The following is a 12771-nucleotide window of genomic DNA, read 5'->3' as shown; positions in this document are numbered from 1 at the left end:
ATGCAGATTTTGGAAGTGGACCCTAGCTGACATTAATGGCATTACTGAATGATTCTTACAGCTGTAGTCTATATCTTGGGCACTTTTTGTGTTGCACTGTATAGGGAACAAACATTTTCTTCTGATGTGCAACGTGATGTCAGAGGACTCTGGAGAGATCCGATTTGCCGCTCGGGGGGCAGAGTCCATAGCGTACCTGGAGGTGAACGGTACAGTGTAGCCTTTTCTATACAAATGCCCACCTATGATCAAACAAATTGCCCTGACCTAGACGTACCACCTCCCCCAGAGCTCCCGGTTACCATTGTGAAGCCACTTCGGGACCGGACGGCGCTGGAGAGGCACAGGGTGATCCTGGAATGCACTGTGTCATCCCCACGGGCCACTGTGCACTGGTTCCAGGGGGTCAACGAGATTGTATCATTGGAGCGTTTCACGATCCACAGTGAAGGCTGCTACCACAAGCTGGTGATACAGCCACTGGTCCAGGAAGACGAGGGGACCTACAGTGTTCAAGTAGGAGAGCATACCTCTTCTGCTCAGCTATTAGTGGAGGGTGAGGGGCCGTTGGGCAAGTGCCGAATCCAGGAGAACACCACAAAGGGGCGGGTTACACATAGCCTTAGACATGGCCAGATAACAAATGGGTGTGAAGCCGGTGGAAGATAAACCCTCTCTCTCCAACCAGCCCAGGCGCTGCTGATTCTGCGGGAACTGGAAGACGTGGAGGTGACAGCCCCTAACAAGGCCCGTTTTGAGTGTGAATTGTCGGTACCGGCCGCCCGCCCCCCACTGTGGAGCCTGAATGAGGAGACCCTGCAGCCAGGCCCCCAGGTGTTCCTGGAGAGCCTTGGCACTGTGTATCGCCTCACCCTGAGGAACACGTCCCCTGACATGCAGGGCCTCATCAAGTTCACTGTGGGGAAAGCCAGGAGCTGCGCCAAGCTCTCTGTCAATGGTGAGAACAGCTGGGAGTGAGTCGCACCCTGTAAAAGCCATTCTGCATGGACTGTCCATGTTACAAAGGGACCCATGGCTCTGGAACCAGAGCCAGGGGTAAAGTACCTGGGCATCATTAAGAATGCAGTGATAAACAATCTAAAAACATTATCTACAAATAATTTAAAGCAAACTTTAATTATATCAGTTTCCACGTCCATGACTAGGTTAATGTCATATGATGGAGTGCTAAATCTCTGACCTTCACTTTGTACAGGTGATTAGCCCACCCGGACGGAAGGCCTGGCCCATCACTGGAGGGGGTACAGGAACCATGTGACCACCGGCACCAAGGCAGCAGCTGGGCTGCTCCAAACACAGCCCAGCTGGTCAGCTAAACAGCCAACCCTAGCTTAGCTCAATGAGGAGAATCAGTAAAGAACCAGTAAAGAACCATGCAGGACTGTGATACTATGGATCCAAAGGGGGAGTTTGGAGCAGACTCAGTTATTCATTTATAAGAAAGAATGTGCATAGGGCATATACCAATAAAATCATTTTAAAAGAATTTAATTGGAACACCCAAATTATCCTGTAACAAGACCTGAATTTTGCAAGGTCCAGATTTCAATGGGTGAAAAATGTCCCAGTACTGTTCATGTTCTCCCCACATAAGCAAACAAAGAAAGGAAGGTGACTATCCTTTTTTTTAAATGAACACAGGTTTAACTTATACACCTTTTTAAAAAAATAACCAGCTACTAAAAACATAGATCTGAATTTGGTCCATGGTCCAATTCTTGTTTTTATATTTCAGAATTCTTGTGTTCACCTGTTTTTCTTTGTTTGCAGTTTCCCTCTGTACACATCTTCAAGTTTTTCTGCATTACTCAAAGAAGGAAAATACTCCTAATTAAATAAGACAGATGACATTCACTTTGTGGGTCCACACCTGCGAATGATGGTCAGGAATGACTCGTGATGAGACAAGCCACACTCAAAGCAACCGTTATATTTGGAATAATTTGTATTTAATTTTTCCACACAAAATGCATTACATACTGCATATATAATTGTTCACAGCTGGATTACAATTACTGTTAATTGTACTGTGTTCCCAAATCATTCAGAAACTCCTGTATATTAATGCCAATTTTAGTTTCTTTGAATTCCATGTGCAAGGACCACAAATACTTGCATGTATTGGAATTAAAGTACAAGACACAGAGCAGGAAAGTTAAGAAGATACACTCTACGGATACATTCTCTACAGGGAGAGAGGGAATAAAATCTGCTTCTTCCATTGTGTTAGAAGCCACAATCACAAGGTACAGAAATAAATGACAACTGACCTCAAAGTTAATTGCAGGTTGACAGAGAGTTGCACGACTAACAGACCTAAGATGTGGTTTAAAATAAAATAAAAATTAAATTCCTGCTGAACACTTGACCTTGTACTCAGAATTACCAACACAGTTACAGTGACTAGTTATTTCCAAATGTGTTTTTTTTACTCTTGTTTACTGCAAATCACCCTTTATAGGTTAATTACAGACAAAAGAGCATCTCGTACAGTCCTGTGGCTGTACAGCAGTTTCCATTGACAGCAGCAGATGCCAGTTTCATTTAACAGACTAAAACCATTTTCCCACAAGCTCAAAATAATAATAAAAAACAGGAAATGTTCTATATAATATTTTTTTGCAATTATATAAAATATGGTTAAGTATTTAGAGATCAAAGTGCACATCTTGTCCTAGCTGTTTAAATGCAAATATGACAAAGTATAGTGGTGATTAACCCTGAAATCCAGGAGATGTCCCAAAATACTATAATGCCCCTGCACAGAGTCACACAGCACTGGCGTTAGCCTCAGTACAACAGTGGCTTGACCCTAGCGGAAAACACTTTGAAATTAAAATGCTGAATTTGTACAGTGGTCAAATGTGACCCCATGTTTTAACTGAATACAAGCTCTCAAAAAGAAATACTATTATCCAGGTATACTACTACTACCTTAGTCATAACAGAACAGAATGGCAAATGCCTAGAATTTTACTCATATAATATGCAGAACAGTTAACATGCATTTTTCCTAAAAAAAAAAAAAAAAAAGCCTATAGAAAGACAGTGTGCAGAGGGACTGAGCACTGAGCTGGTTACACCAAGCAGGACCTTTTTACCATAGAAGAGAAAGTACTCAGAGCATAACGTACAGAGAAAGATAGTGTGCGCTTCACCAACATTGTAATGCAGAATAAAAATATATACATACATCCACTTTAACAGATACAACAAACTGACTTGTCTCGCTTTTGTCCTGAAATGTATAAAAAATAAATTCTCGCCATACAGACTGGTACCAATGTATCTGTAAATACAGTACAAGACAGAACCTAAGATAGAAGTGCAAGGCCCATTAGCTGAAGGGAGTTAATCCAGTCTATCAAAGGCTGGAGCTGAAACAAATGGGACCTTCCAGTGCTCCCTCTTCAAAGTGGGAAAAAGGTGTTTTTCTTTCTTAAAAATACATACAAAATCAAAAGCAAGAAGTATAATAAAGACTCAGGTGACTTCCAATCAGGCTGTCCAAGTGAGATTAATGCATCAGAACACAAAGAATGTGTGTTAAAATGTTCTGTCCCTCAGATCAGGTTTAACTTTCCTACAAAAAGCATTTTAAAGCAAAACAGTTCAGTTTCATTTTGAACACTGTGACGCCAGAGTTCAGTCACACGCATCTCACCGTAAAACAGGTGACATTTTAGTTGAATCTGCAGAACAGGCCAAAAAGCATCAAGCTGGAGAAACTTCCTCTCTGCATCATTCTGCATGGAATCGGTAAGGATTCATGGTTCTGCTTGTAGGTTCTTCACAGCCCTGAGAGTCCTTAGAAGAGCAGGTTGCCACCAGCCTTTTTTCTGCTTCTCTCCCACATTTCCCATAAATGGAATTCTGGGATGGTGCTGTTCAAGAGGGTGGGGGACCCCCCTTCCCAAACTATGCTAGCTTGTCTTCCTCTGCTGCTTGAGGACAGTGTACACATCTTGAACCTTACTGAGTCTCTCAAAGAATGGGATCAGATCAAGAAGCTCTGTGTCGGACATGTCGTCAAACCAGGAAGCAACGGGGACCTGATGGACAAGGTGTATGTGGGGGGGGGGGGGGGGGGGTAGGAGAAGAGAAGGAGGAGAAACACCAACACAAATCATTAGCCATGGATGAAGATGACATGAGACCAACCAGAAGTGTGGAAAGACAAAGACCAGCAACAAAAGAAGGGTACTAGTGATGCAGATGAATGGCAGTGTGAAGGACACAGAAGCAGTAGCGGCGATGGGGGCGGGGGGGGTTGGAACGCACAGCGTTGTCTGGGTGAAAGATGTAGGATGCTGGGGAGTTGTCCACAATGATGACCTTGCCGAGTTCCCGACCCAGACAGCTCAGGTCCTTAACGTAGTTCCCACGATGAAAGACACAAGACTCCCGGAAGAGCCGGGTGCGGAAGGCCCCCCACTTGTCCAGCAAGTCGGATACAGGATCAGCGTACTGAGTCAAAGAAAAAAAGGCCACAAGGGGGAGACATGATTCAGGAGGAAGTCAAGGCAGAGTCATGGTAATGTTGACAGAGCAGTGTTTAATCTGGGACAGATGGCCTTGAAGAACTTACCTTGGCCAAACTGGCTGTGAATAACACACATTCAAATAACTCTCCCATCCGCTTAAGAAACTCATCCACATGGGGGCGTTTCAACACATATACCTGGATTAAAGGAACACGACACAGCTTCAGTCCTCAGAAGCACAACAGATGAGATTCATGGACTAATGAAAGTGTTAAACCTACCACAGTGGACACATCAGACACTCAGAGCCTGCCTAATCACACCCCACAGTGCGTCAAGCTCAAACTTCAGCGGCTGTCGCTTTTGGCCGTGCTCCTGAGCCAAGTCATCCAGAGTAGGCTTTGGCGTCCTAAACAACCTATCCTGGATTACTTGAACCAGGCCCAGGTCAGAAACCCCACAGGTTCTACCTGTGTTTGTCTGTGAGGGGATGCTCTTCTTCACAAGTACATGCTGCTGTAGCCCTTTAAGAAGCTCAGGAAGCCCATTCCCGACCTCATCCCAAAAGCCTGGCTGTTTTGTGGGGCTGGGAAGCTGAATTAGTTGCCTGCTGCCTCAGGTTCTTGGACCACTGGTCACTCCATTAGACTGCTGGAAGGTGCAGCAAACCCGACACCAGCACATAACATCGTCATTAGTATTAAATAATTCATTAACATAATGCTTCAAAGAATCCAGAACCGGACATCGTGAAACTATGCAGATTAAGAACTCAGGGAAATTTGAACTGACAGCCTCTTAGCCAGAGAAGCAGCTCATCAGATAGCAACACCAAACACCAGCGCCGCCTTCCACACACTTGGGGCAGCTCCAAAGCCCGTTACATGCTTCAGCCCTGCACTTCAGAGGCGGTGAGCTACTCTACGCATCAAGTGATATAAGAGAACATCACCAGCTGTAATTAGAAGGTGCTGAAATAAGAAGACGAGGCGTAGAACAAATTACCCACCTGATGGACGGTGCCATCTATTTCCACTGGAATGATAAAATCAGCATTGTTCACAGGCTGTGTAAACAGATGCAACAAATTAGGTAGCATAAAGCAACAGAGCACATCAGACAATAAGCAAAACAAGTCTCCTGAGGACAGCTTTGCTGTAGAGAGGAAGACTATCTTTGGTTTGCAGAAAGGCTCAAAACATAAAGGCATAAAGCTCACATTTTTATAATTTTTCATTTTTAATTTTTTTAACCCACTCAGTGCAATCGTAGAATAATAAAAGCTTGAATCACAAAAATCACCTCCTAAATCTGATTTATGCCAAGTCTTTTCAACTAGTTAGCCATCAAGAACATGAGCGTTAAAAAAATAAAGTTAGAACTCAGATAAAGGATCACAACATGTAGGGACAGATTCATGCTGCCACTCTCCTCCCTCAGTGGAGAGCCTGATTATTTTATTAGTTTCTTCCTATTCACAGATCAAGTGAACCATATGCATATACTAAATCCTGTGGTTTGCCACAGTCAACCAGAGGTGCCACGAGCTTGTACCTTGAAGGAACTGTGAACTAGTGTTTCATCCAGATCAATGACCACACAGATCTTGCCCTCATCTGTGGACTCTATCTGAGGCAACAGGGTCTTTGTTGGGACCTACAGAAACAGCACACAAAAATAAACTGAACAAAACAATGTCAAGCAAATCAAGTTATGCAAAATATCTTTACTGACATATCATAATATTGTGCGTCCATGATCCTATTATAAAATTATATCATACACCTTCAGCAGCTAACAATCCAACATACCAGGATTTCTACTGCAACAACCATTACATTTATAACAACTGACAACAACCCTGCATAATTATTACATCCACAAGGGGGCAAATGGGGGCACTATCCCCACTGTAGTGAAATTCCAGAGGGTGGGTAACAGCATGTGACTATCCAGTGTTGTCTAGGGTTACACTTCTGTGTGGAGCAGGGGGACAGAGCCGTTTTAGAACTACTCTCAACATCTGAGAGAAAGCAGGGAAATGTGCTTGCTAAATCAAGTCAAATCTCAAAACAACAGGTCGAATAACCAAAACACATCGGTCAGGAGGGGCCGATCGGATCCTGTGACACTGACTTTGACATCGCTGCTCCATATGGAAACTATACAGCCTATATTTCAGTCAACAGTGTCATCCATTTTGCGGTCGTCATTCTGACTGACAGGTATTACTTGATATTCTCCAGCCTCACCGATACTCTGAATGCCGCCAGAGATCAACGCTCACAAAAACAAACAGCTAACGTTTTCTCACCCACAAGCTAACACAAGTACCTGTTCCTCAAAGTCAGTGCAGTAGTGACAGTCACAGTCCTCAGGGACATCACCGTCATCATACACTTCAGCCTCATCATGAAGTTCTTCAGAGTGTGAACTCTGATAAATGATATTCAGGTGTCCAAAGTCACCATTGTCACTGCATTCAAGTTCACTCTTTTCAGCACATTCACCGTGGTCACTAGGTTCAGTGTTTTCAGAAACCTTCAACTGTTCGTAATATTCAGCTTCTTCAGAAGATTTCCTGCGTTCACACAAGTGTATAGGCATCTTGCTTATTTCATAGGGTTCACAATGCTCGTTTGGTTTCAGAGATTCACACAATCCAATACTGGGTCCAAGAGGTACCCTTTGTTCAGGGCTGTTGTCAAGGCTGTGGTCATGCAGTATGCTTTGTTCAAAGCTGGATTTAGGTGCCTCATTTTCCTTGACACCGCAATAAGAGAGTTCACTTTGTTCAAAACTGTGTATAACTAGTTCACTTTCATTAGTTCCCCGTTCAACTGGTTCCTCCGGTTTTGTTCTTAAATTGGATGGTTCCCATTGTTCAGAGCTGGGCCATTCCCTTTTCTCAGCACTGAAATCAGAGAGCTCGCTTAGTTCAGTATTGTATCCAGGAACTCTCCTCTGCTCAGACCTTTGTTCTGCTGGTTCAAGTCTATGTTCTGCTGATTCCCCTGGCTCAGAGTTTTGTTCTGCCAGTTCCTTCGGTTCAGAGCCATGTTCTACCAGTTCCCCTGATTCACAGCTCAGAACCACAGATTCCCCGAGTTTAGGACTGTGTTCTGTCATTTCCTTTGGCTCAAGCTGTTCCGCTGGTTTAACGCCATGTTGTGATGGTTCCTCTGGCTCAGGGTGGTGTTCTGCCTGTTCCGTGGATTCAGAGCTATGTTCAATCAGTTCCCCTGATTCACAGCTCTGTACCACTGGTTTCCTGGAGTTAGTGCAGCATTTCTCAATTTCCCCTGACTCAAGGCTGCATTCCACTGGTTCCCTGGGTTTAGAGCTGTGTTCTGCTAATTCATCTGATTCAAGGTTGTGTTCTGCCTGTTCCTTAGGTTCAGAGTTATGTTTTACTAGTTCCCCTGGCTCAGGGCTGTGTACAGCGGCTTCCTCTGCTTCCCAGCTGTGTTCTCCAGATTCAGGGCTGCCTTCTGCCTGATCCCTTGGTTCAGAGCTGCATTTACCTAGTTTCACTGGCTCAAGGCTATGTTCTGTTGATTCCCCTGGTTCACTATTGTGTTCAGCCAAATTCTCGGATTCTGAGCTACATTCTGCAAGTTCCACTGGCTTAGGGTAGTATGCTACTAGTTCCTCTGATTCACAGCTGTGTTCCACTAGAATTCCAGGTTCAGAGCAGTGCTCTGCTAGTTCCCCTCCCTCAAGGCTATGTTTTGTTAGTACCTCTGGTTCAAGGCTGTATCCTGTTGCTTCCTCTGACTCAATGCTGTGTTCCACTGGTTCCTCTGTTTCAATTATCTCAGTGAGAACTGAAATTGTGAGGTGTTCCTCATGCCTGGATGGCTCATATTCTTCAATGTTCTCCCATGATTCACTGGGTTCCAGCTGCTCAAAACAGATGCATGAATCAACAGAGTTCTCTTGAACATCACTGTGGTCTCTGAGCTCAGAAAATGTATAGTGTTCATGGACCTCATGGTGCTGAGATGGGTCCCTCTGTTCAGATGCACTGCAGTCATTTACCACTTTATTTTTATCAGAATACCCCCCATATTCAAAACCATCAGATGCTTTAGAGGTACCAAGAGGTACACAGTTTTCATCAAACTTGTCCACGTTCTGCTGAGTGATGTTCTTCACAAGACTCTGCATTTCTGTGAAGAGCTCAGGAGTTGCACTTTGTGTAAAATGCAGACAGTCTTCAGAGAGACAGGACTTGAGTGAGGAATTCATATCTTCAGGAGTCTTATTGTTTTGAGTGTCACGGGGTTTAATTTGTCCCAAAGGCTCAATGCACTCATACAATGCACACTGTTCATCAGCATGACCAGAGAGACATATTGTGTTTTTCACACATTGTCCAACACTGTGTACAGGACTGACAATTTGATTAGATGGTTCATCATGTCCAAAGGTCTCACATTGTTCAGAAATATTACTTTGATCATAGGTCTCACATTGTTCAGAAATATTGCTTTGCTCGTAGATCTCACATTGTTCAGAAATATCACTTTGTTCGTAGGTCTCCCAGTGCTCAGAAAGATCACTTTGTTCATAGGTGTCCCAGTGCTCAGAAAGATCACTTTGTTCATAGGTGTCCCAGTGCTCAGAAAGATCACTTTGTTCATAGGTGTCCCAGTGCTCAGAAAGATCACTTTGTTCGTAGGTCCCACATTGTTCAGAAATAGGTGGATAGGTGCCGCATTGTTCAGAAAGATAATTTTTTTCACAGGTCTCCTGGTACTCAGGAAGATCACTTTGTTCTGCGGTTTCACAGCATTCAGGATCTTGCACATAAAGCTCTTTTTGTTGCAGGATATGGCAACATTCACCTTGACTGCATTCAGACCGCTTCGACAAGTAACAGATCACATGGTCTGCAGTGAGCTGAGCATCTTCTAATAACTCACTAGGTCCAGTAAAGAAGCCTTGCTCAGGTTCCTTGTTTTCCAGGAGCTCAGAGAATGAACTTGGCTGTGTAGGCACACTTTCCTGTAGTGCCACGCATTCAACACAAAGCTCACATGGATCTTCCGGCTGCTGGAGTGACCCAAAATTTTGCCAAGACACAGAACCACAGTGTTCAGAAAACCTGCTTTCTTCAGAAGTCTGCATATGGTTATACATCTCACAACCTTCATTAAAGTATTTAATCTGACCTTGTTCCAAAGAGTCCTTCCCTTCAGAAATGGCACAGCATTCATAGTGCTGTTCAGGGAGATCATGTTCCTTACTTAATGTATGAAGTTCTGAGCTTCTTAGTGGTGTGTCCTCATTTGGGTAGCTTTCAGGACAGCAGTCAGAAGAACTGCAATTCTGCCCAGGGGTCTCAGTACAGTTCTTCAAATGCAAATTCTGTAAAGAAAATCTGAAGTAATTACAGACTGCACAATCTGTCACAGAGCAATCACCGGAGTCAAATTCTTCAGGACCCTGCAAGCACACGGGAGACGAGGAGGATTCAGATCCCTCAACGGCTTCAGAAGCCTGACACAACGCAGAAACATTCCCATAGCATGCATTGCAACATTCACAAAGATCAACTCCTACAGAAACCTGACAAACATCACTGGATCCATTTTGTCCAGGAACCTCCAGAGAGACAGAAGCCTCACAGTGGTCATTACAGCATTTAGGGAGGAGAGGTCTCTGGTCTTCTGGGCATTCAAAGTACTCTACAGAGCACTCAGAAAAGTCACTGTCTTTTGAAGGTCTCCGATCTTCAGGATGCACAGAGCATTCAGAGATATAATTTTGTTCAGCTCTGGGGTCTTCTGTGCACTCAAAGTACTCTGCAGAGCACTCAGAGAGATCACTGTCTTCGGGTCTGTGGTGCTCAGGACACACACAGCATTCCACAGAACATTGAGAGACGTCACTGTGTTCACAGGAACTGTGTTCTTCACACGTCTCACAGTGTTCAGTACAGCACTGAGATTCAGTGCTGTGTACAGTGTGTTCAGCATAAGCCTTACAGCACCCGTGATTTTCACCATGTTCAGCACAGCATTCATAATGGTCACTTTGTTCAGAAGGTCCAGAAAACTCACAACGTTCAATGTCCTTGGAGCAGTCCAGGCAGCTTTCAGAGGGCCCCGGGGTCGCGGCCGGTTGCCGGCTGGCTCGTGGCACTGGTGGCAGCAGAGCGCACACAGACATGGCTGGAGGGTCACTTCCACACTGAGCTGTGAACCCGGTCCCCCCCAGGAGCGACACACGGCGGCTTATTTTGGGGCTTCAGAGACGTGACAAACAGCCCCAGGAATATCAAGTCACTATAAAGAGCTGAAGTAAGCTGAAGTCAAGCCCCGCGGAGCAGGGAGAGGGCCTCCTGTCTGTCATGAGAACCACCCGCCCAGCAGGCCGGACTCAGAAAAAGAGACTGAAGGATCCGCCCTCAGCTGACCGGCAGGCTCTGGCAACGATGGGCAGGAAGAGGGCAGGACAAGCACACCCAGGTGCACTGTGTGTACAGCAGCAGACGTTTAGGGAGATGGGGGGGGGGGGGGGGAGACAAGGTGGGTCAGAACAGCACAGGATAGGACAGAATGAAGGGGATTATAGGGAATGATGTGTCTAAGAATTAGTCTTACCGAAACGCCACCATGAAGATCCTCTTAGGACAGTGACATTACTTTACAGTTTACCTTACTCTGCTTTATTTTATTCCAGCTATTTAACTATTAGCATGGATCACTACGCCAAAAAGACTCCATTAAAATGTGACCGTGAAAGACAAGCAAAGGAAGGAGGGAGAAGGAGAGAAAGAGACAGGACTTATTGACAGTGGGCAGAAAACAACAGACGAAACCTACCTTTACTGCAGTGCCATTTTCCTCTACTGGGAGGGGAGTGTTGTTGTTGGAGGGGGGTTGCTCTGTGGGGGTGTGGCAGAAGCAGCAGAAGAGGCTGTGTAGCATGCCACAGCCATGGGGCTTCTTTAGGTGTGGGGGTGCATGAGCTGGGGCTGCTGGAAGTAAAGAGCACCAAACGTGAACTGCAGCTCCATACAAAAGCCACTGTCTCCAATCCCGCCACCATACGGTCATTCCCTGAGGAAATAAGGGATTATGTTTTCATTCCAAATCAGTCCATTCACCTCCTGTGACCTCCTGGAACTCATAACTGCTTCTCTCTCAAGTGCTGACTCCAGATTACTATCAAGGAACGTTTCACAGGCAGGTTTATGGTGCCCTGAGGAGCTGGCACAGATGTGCAGGCTGCCTATCTGAAGGTCACCATGCTGTCCCCACATGTGTTTCTGTAACGTTCCTCTCAGAATGACCATAAAACACACAGACAAGTTCGCCAGTGGCCACCTGACAGCTGTAGTGTGAAGGGTTTAGCGCTTTTCAAATTTCTACTCCATTCTCAAGCTAAGCGCCTGGCACCAGCTGGTGAACAGGATAGCCCTGCTCGTATGCCCCGCATGCCAGCCATGAGCTGCAAAGCCGATGGGGTGGGAACTTCGTAAGTGTAAACAATTCGGGGTAAACACACAAAAAGCAACTAAATCACAGAAATGACTGAGAAGTTCCCACAGCTGAGGGTGACCTTGAAGTTACAGGAAGCCTGAGGAACATCAAGCTGACAGAATGACAGCACACCTAACACCCAAATAGCGCCAAGTGAGGGCTGCTGACAGCGGCTTCTTTCGGCTCCACTGTATTTATAGCGCCTTGCATCCACCCAAGCCATAAACGGAGGCACAAAACAAAACATTGCAAGGCACCTTACAGGTCTGGTGAAGGGGGACTCTGGGCCACTCGCCTTGTGGTAAAATATGGTAAAACCTGGCACCCTAATCTATGTCTTAAGCTCCCCCATCCCGAAGTCAAAAACAGCCCAGTAAGTTTACCATTTCTAATTTTAATATGGCGACGGGGGGATGGGGTGGGGTTAAAGACAGATGTCCTTTTAACCAGGCCAGACCATCTGTTCTGTTATTTAACCAAAACAACAATAGTGTATTAATACAGTATGAGAAACAGAACCAGGCCCCCAAGAATTTCCAACTCCAGTTTCACCAGGGGTTTGAGGGGGTAAGGAGCACCTATATTCTGTTAATGAGGTTACAACTTTTTCTAATGTCAGCCAGTTTCAGCCCCTCGTCCATCTTGCTTGTTAAAGGTGGCTTAACCCAGCACTCGTCAGCGGTGACTCTGGTTCTATTCAGATCAGGGCCTGCACCCAACAGCCGGCTCGGGTTCTGCAGGCTGACACTCGAGCTGGTACTACAAACTGACAA

The 12771-nt window shown here is 45.3% G+C and overlaps 2 protein-coding genes across 11 annotated transcripts in view; one reads left to right on the top strand and one right to left on the bottom strand.

Annotated features, from left to right (window-relative positions):
* Window positions 1-2382, top strand: part of obsl1b (obscurin like cytoskeletal adaptor 1b) — a 19284-nt gene extending 16902 nt beyond the window's left edge. For 2 of the 4 annotated variants that reach the window (XM_049028385.1, XM_049028377.1), the window contains exons 23-26: window positions 105-209; window positions 290-556; window positions 689-958; window positions 1217-2382. In XM_049028385.1, coding sequence (XP_048884342.1) covers window positions 105-209; window positions 290-556; window positions 689-958; window positions 1217-1224 — 650 coding nt within the window. In that variant the 3' untranslated portion in view covers window positions 1225-2382. Of the gene's footprint in view, window positions 1-104; window positions 210-289; window positions 557-688; window positions 959-1216 lie in introns of those variants that run through there. The other 2 variants (XM_049028394.1, XM_049028402.1) reach the window with 2 other exon arrangements.
* LOC125750518 (carboxy-terminal domain RNA polymerase II polypeptide A small phosphatase 1-like) overlaps window positions 1949-12771 on the bottom strand; it is a 27456-nt gene continuing 16633 nt past the window's right edge. For 4 of the 7 annotated variants that reach the window (XM_049028425.1, XM_049028441.1, XM_049028452.1 and 1 more), the window contains 7 exons: window positions 11339-11493; window positions 6840-10986; window positions 6060-6161; window positions 5515-5571; window positions 4610-4702; window positions 4303-4488; window positions 1949-4073 (listed from right to left, as the gene is read on the bottom strand). In XM_049028425.1, the coding sequence (XP_048884382.1) occupies window positions 3945-4073; window positions 4303-4488; window positions 4610-4702; window positions 5515-5571; window positions 6060-6161; window positions 6840-10682 (4410 nt within the window). In that variant the 5' untranslated portion in view covers window positions 10683-10986; window positions 11339-11493 and the 3' untranslated portion in view covers window positions 1949-3944. Of the gene's footprint in view, window positions 4074-4302; window positions 4489-4609; window positions 5157-5514; window positions 5572-6059; window positions 6162-6839; window positions 10987-11338; window positions 11494-12771 lie in introns of those variants that run through there. The other 3 variants (XM_049028470.1, XM_049028479.1, XM_049028462.1) reach the window with 3 other exon arrangements.

This window comes from Brienomyrus brachyistius, chromosome 1 (assembly GCF_023856365.1).
Source record: "Brienomyrus brachyistius isolate T26 chromosome 1, BBRACH_0.4, whole genome shotgun sequence".
Lineage (NCBI taxonomy): Eukaryota > Metazoa > Chordata > Actinopteri > Osteoglossiformes > Mormyridae > Brienomyrus > Brienomyrus brachyistius.
Note: the sequence above shows the minus strand (reverse complement) of the source record. Positions and strands in the feature narration are given on the sequence as shown.